General features: G+C 41.5%; 1 protein-coding gene across 1 annotated transcript in view; it reads left to right on the top strand.

The window, feature by feature from the left end:
• The first annotated feature begins 2,289 nt into the window (after positions 1-2,289).
• The window catches only part of WDR41 (WD repeat domain 41), a 69,202-nt gene continuing 65,067 nt past the window's right edge, over positions 2,290-6,424 (top strand). Inside the window, 1 exon segment of the mRNA XM_020998416.2 lies at positions 2,290-2,589. Coding sequence (XP_020854075.1) covers positions 2,539-2,589 — 51 coding nt within the window. The 5' untranslated portion in view covers positions 2,290-2,538.

The raw sequence follows: 6,424 nt of genomic DNA, 5'->3' as shown, positions 1-6,424 counted from the left end.
GAACATAAAGAGATGATTCAATATAAAACGATAAATTTCCATTTCAAATTATTTACTTTTAAAAAAAACTATATAATAAATACTACTTTTTTTTTAACACTACCCAGCTCTTCTGTACTTCTAAGTTTCTTTTATTCTCTGCTGTGCATTTTTTGTTTTTTTTTCTCCCTCCCTCCCCACCCTACCCTAGAGAAGGCTATAATTAAACATGAATATATATACACACGTATATACATATTTGTAAAACCACACTATTGCATACTCCTAATTATGAGTTCTTTCTTTTGACGATGATAGCATCTTTTTTCCTAGGTCCAAGTGTTTCAATGTTTTTCTAAATATCAACCAGCTCATCATTTCTTATAGTATAGTAGTAGTCCATTACAATCATATACCACAACTTTTTTTAGCCTTTCCATAATTGAAGGGCAACTTTCATTTTAACCAGTCTGATAGGTGTAAGATGATATCTCAAAGTTATAGTAATTTGCATTTCTCTCACCAGTAATGATTTAGAGCATTTTTTCATATGATAAGATATAGTTTTGATTTCTTCATAAAAAAAACCTACCTGTTTGTTTCCTTTGACTAATGGTCTCTTAATTGCCATTGTGAAGGTCATTCTTTAGTCCTTATCCTTCCCAGCCTGTCTGCTGTATCCGACACTGTTGGCCACATTCTCCTCCTTGATATTCTTTCCTCTCTGGGTTTTTGCAACACCATTCTCTCATAGCTCTTCTACTCGTCTGACCATCTTCTTTTCAGCTTCCCTTGTGGGTTCACCATGCATATCATCGCCTACCTGTGGCTGTTCCCCAAGGTTCTGTCCTGAGCCCTCTTTTCTCTCTAGGTGACTTCATCAGCACCCATGGGTTTAAATAGCTCTATGCAGGTGACTCAGGGGTGTGCTGGTAAATGTTTAACAACCAGTTCTCCCAATATAAACTTATGCACAACCCACTTTTAAGTTTAATCTGCATTATTAACATTTTCTCCTTTCTTAAGTCCAGACAATCAACAAAACAATAAAGCAGGCCCTGATTTGTAGTGTTTCCCCATTTCCGAGGTAAAAATGTTCACACTGAAAATTTAACAATCAACTCTTCTGTGTGAACTGGCTCCAGCATACCCCTGTATGAATGTATTTATGTATATATTGCACATAATACTATGCATATATCCAGCCTTGGCACGCCATATATTATATACACAATCTAATAATGTATATAATACAATCTATCACACTATATACTTTATATGTGTAATACAATTTCTTATATAATTATTATATTGGTATTATATATTAGATTATATATATAATATATTGAGGCTGGATATACCACATATAACATATATATATACAATTATTATAATACAGCTATATAATATGCACATTGCATTGTGCATATAATATGATTATCATAACGTATGTGGTATAAGTATTATACTACAGTGGACAGAAGCTATGCCTTAAGTCAGAAAGACTCATCTTCCTGACTTCAAATTAGCTGTGTGACCCTGGGCAAGTCACTTAACCCTGCTTGCCTCAGTTTCCTCATCTGTAAAATGAGCTGGAGAAGGAAATGGCAAACCATTCCAGTATTAGAAAACCCCAAATGGGGTCACACAGGGTTGTACAAAACTGAAACCACAGAACAACAAATACAGTATATGGTTATAATGTATATGTTATAATGGAATGTGTTATAGTTATAGTATATGTTGTAATGTATACATAGTATACATAATCATCATAACATAATGTATGTATATATCATGTATGTAACATTTTATGTCTAGAATATGTATAATATATGTATAGATTGTGTGGATTAGAGATTGAGTCTGGATATATACATTTTGCACACATAAAATATATACAGTACATACAGACAGACACACATACAGGGCCAGTTCACACGCAAGAGCCGATTGTAAAATTTTCAGTATGAACATGCAGGTGAATGTACATATACATCACATGTCTGTGTCATGTCTACATGCCTACGTTTTATGTATGTATCCAGCCTCAGTCAGGATGCATGCAAATGCCACGTGCCTCTTCCCTATTCCCCAGCAGGCTATGAAAGCTTCTGGGCCCCATAACAAAGCGAGCTGCATCTCTGCCAGTGCCTCTCCCGCTCCTCCCTCCCCGCGACCCCGCCCGGACCCCGGCGTCTGCTCCACTTGCAACCACTAGAGGCCGCAAGAGCTACTTCCTCTCCGCGCAACCTCGAGCGCACGCCGCGCGCTCCCGGGGACGGCCGCAGCAGCGCCCCTGCGTGCAACCCAGAACCATTGGCCAGCCCCACCCCCGACCCGATCCCAGCCCTGAGTTCAGCGGCCAACTTCCCCCGACTTGGCGCTACGGAGCCAACATAGGGACAAAAGGCCTCCCTCCTCGTTTCTCTTCCGCCAGTTTCATCTTCATCCGTATTCCGGGAGGCGGGTGCGAGTCCTGAGATCGGACTCCTCCCCTCGGGCCGGAGACGCCCCGGCTCCCCCTCTTCTTTCTCCTCCTCCTTCTCCTCTGCCCGGATGCTGCGATGGTTGATCGGCGGAGGCCGAGAGCCCCAGGGATTGGCCGAGGTAAAGGCCCCCGGGGTCTGGCTGGAGAAGGGCCGTCCTCGGACCTGGGCCGGAGCCGGGCTTCCCGGGCAGCGCACAGGGCTCGCCTTTGGGCCGCCCGGCCCGGACTTCCGGCCCCTGGGAAAGCCCCGACCCCATCCCCCGGGGCTCGCACGTGGGTGTCGCTGTTTGTGGGTCCGGCTGATGCCGAGGGGGACGGGTAGGGCGGGGGGACCGACCCTAGGCCGGCTGTAGCTTCGGGCGGGGAGCTTTCCACCCTCCGGGCATTTGCCCGGCACCTGCCAGGCGCCAGGCACTGGGGGGTGCGTAGCGTAAAAAGTGCACACACAGCCCTGCCCGCCCCTGGGCCTCCAATACTGGCCCTCAGTCAGTTAGCATTTAAGTGCCTACTGCGTGCTTGCCACTGGGCCTCCTGTCAGATCCCGCCTCAGCAAGAAGCCTGGTCCCTCCTGTTTAGTGCGAGTGCCTCCCCCTCAGCAGTCATCCACAATTCAAGGGAGGAAGGAGCAAGCATTTATTAAGCATCTGCTATGTGTCAGGCACTCTATTAAGCACCTGTAGAGAAGAAGGGGAGGAGGAGGGAACCAGCCTTTGTTAAAGGGCTACCCTGTGCTTAAGTGCCTTACAGATATCTCGTTTGAGCCTCAGCAACCCGAGGAGGCAGGTGTTATTATCATCCCCATTTTACAGTTGAGGAAACTGAGGCAGACTTGCCCAGGGTCACACTGCTTGTACCTTTCAGAGGTCACATTTGAACCCAGGCCCTATTGTCTCCAGCTCCAGCTGTCTATCCTCCAAGACACCTAGCTGTATGTAGCTTGTTTGTGTATAGTTTTTTCATGTTTTCTCCCTCTGTCTTTTTTGCCTTTTTCTTTAGTGTTTTTTTTTTCAATCTCCAGTTCTTAGTGCCTGGCACATAGTATAGGCACTTAATACATGCTTGTTCACTTGGCTGCCATCTTTGCACCAGACACAACTTTTTAAAGCAATGGAAAGTACTCCAATGGAAGACTTTTGAGAATATTCTAAAAGTCAGCTGTTATTTAAACTTTTTGTTGTTTGCTAATAGAATACAGCTGTCTCCTCATTATTTCATGTGAGGATCAGATATAGTGAACCTCTTCTTTCCCTTCACCTTTGATGAATTGAGTAAAATGGAAATGTAAAATCTAAAAAAAGGTCATTCTGTCAAGTGAATATCAAGTAAACAAGATTTTTAAATTATTGACTATTTTTGGATTTCCCACAAAATCTACACAGTTCGTCTGACTATAGTAAATTTGTTCATTTGGAATATGGGACCTCAGTTTCCTCATTTGTCAAATGAGGGTGAGGTTGGATTAGATGATCTCTGAGGTCTCTTCCATCTCTGAACCTAAGATCCCATGAGCCTATAAATAATGTTGGCCCCAATCAACTTGAATATTTTTTTTAATTGACCAGTTTACTTCATGCACTAAGGATTTTAGAAATAAATTCTTGCTGAATTGTTTTTATTATTCCTCATACGAAATCTAAAGGATTTTTTTTTTAAACACACCATGCCTATGTGATTAAACAGTTCTGCTCCTTTCCTTAATTTGCTCACATCTGGCAGTTGGAATTTTCAAAGTTTTGAAAAAATAAATTTGAGGTTACATTCAACATCCCACATGATTAAAAAATTCACATACAAGTCATATGACAGTTCTCATTTAACCAGACTATCTTATTCATCACTGGCCGTGCTTAATAATGGAGTCATTCAGCATTTGTAATGAAAAATCCCTGGACAGAGTCACCATTGATTTGGCTTTAAGACCAAAAGTTTGACCAGACCTAAGATATTGCCAATATCTTATTTCTTCCTGAACTTCCTAATGTGTGGCACCACCGGGATTCCCCAACATGAATTGATCAATTAAACATTTATTACATGTCTACCACATACATTCGAAGCTCTGGGTATACAAAAACAATGAAAGTCCCTGCTCTCAAGGAACTTACATTCATCATGTGAGACAAGTACATTCATAAGTATATTACAAAGAACAAATGAGTATGTTCAAATTAAATATAAGGCAGTTAGGGCACTAGCAATTGAAAGTCTTAGCAAAAGCTTAATTGAGAAGTTAGTGCTCAAACTAGATCTTGAAGTGAGGGATTCCGTGAGGTGAGGAGAGAGTGTATTCCATTCATGAGAGATTGATAGCCAGTGCAAGGCATGGTAATGGGAGGTGGAGTGCTGTGTGTGAGGAACAGAGAAAGTTAATTTGGCTGGTCTGTGGAGCTGAGAGAAGGGGAATAATGTGTGGTTGGATATATAGGTTGGGACCAGGTTATTGAAAAACTAAACAGAAGAGTTGATATGTGAACCTAGAGGCAATAGGGAGCTATTGGAGTTTATTGAGTAGTGGAGTGACATGGTCAGGCTTCTTTATACTTTAGGAGTATTCCATTGGCAGCTGTGTGTTGGATGGTTTTCAGTGGGGAGACACTTGAGGCAAGAAGACCAATTAGGAGGTCTTTTCAGTGGTCTGGATAAGAGTTGATTAAGGGCCAGCAATTAGGTGGTGACCATGTAGTAGAGGGAAAGAGTCAGATTGGAGAGATGTTATGGAGGTAGAAATGATTGGGCATGTGAAGTGAAGAGAGTAGAGAGCTAAGCATAATGCTGATGTTATGAACCTAGGAAATTGGAAGAATGGTACTTTTGGCAGAAATTGGGAACTTTGGAAGAGGAATGGGGAATGAAAATAAGTTCTTTCCTGGACAAGATGAATTTGAGATTTCTCAAAGATATTTACTTTAAATGTCCAATAGGGATTCAGAACAGAAGCTCAGTAGAGAGACAAGGGCTAGATATATAGAATCTGTTAAGTTACCTGTATATGATATCTGAACCCATGGGAAATGATGAAGTCACCAAGAGAGAGGGTAGACAGAGAAATGAAGAGGGCCCAGGCCAGAGCCTTAGGCAATACCTGTGGTTATGGGACATGATGCGGGCAATGAGTCAGAAGTAGCCAGAGAAGTAGAAAAGGGAGAACTAGGAGAGTGATGTCATGAAAACTAAGAGAAGAAAGAGTATCCAGGGAGAGAATGTGGCCACTCATGATAAATGCTGCAGATGAGTCAAAAAGGATGAGAACTGAGGAAACAAGGAGTACAGTAGGCGTAAGAAATAATAATGCTGGAAAATGGTCTGCCCACTGAATAGAACTGGATGACTGTGGTCCTTCCTAGCTATCTACTCTTCTAGAATTAAGCCCCGGAGGTATTACTTGGCCCCATTTTTCCCCAGGCCAAAATGGTGCCTTAATCCGAGGATGCTGTGGACCTGGGTTCTGACCAGTTTCTAGTGCTTCAGGTTTAGTTATTGTTAGGTTTATAATTCCACACAAACAATAACACATAAAGATCAACCAACAGTCTTGCCCTCTGCCCATATGAACATGAGATCACTGTAGTATAATTAATATATATATCCCACACATATTAGTGTGACTCATCTCTGGTTTCATCATTCATATTCATAAAAATAACCCATTTCTGCACAGTGTCAAAAGAGAATTTATCACCTCTTATTTTTAGGGCAGATAGGAAAGTGTTTCTACATTGCTTTGATTTTGGTCATTTCACTACTTCATCAGTACTAGAATGGAGAATTTGTAAAGAAAAAAGAAGTGAACCTCAAAAATACTGATTCTGGATTTTGATTCCTGAGTTTCTTCTTAGTTATGCTACCATGACCAATTATTGTATCTATTTGATGGCCCATTTAGAACAAAAATAGTTATTTCTGGGGTAATTTCTATTGCATAGAAATTATAGTTTCTAAATTTCAGAAAAAATA

Source organism: Phascolarctos cinereus, unplaced genomic scaffold, assembly GCF_003287225.1.
Source record: "Phascolarctos cinereus isolate Bilbo 61053 unplaced genomic scaffold, phaCin_HiC Scaffold_4;HRSCAF=312, whole genome shotgun sequence".
NCBI lineage: Eukaryota > Metazoa > Chordata > Mammalia > Diprotodontia > Phascolarctidae > Phascolarctos > Phascolarctos cinereus.
The sequence above is the reverse complement of the archived record's forward strand: the minus strand, read 5'-3'. Positions and strand labels throughout refer to the sequence as shown.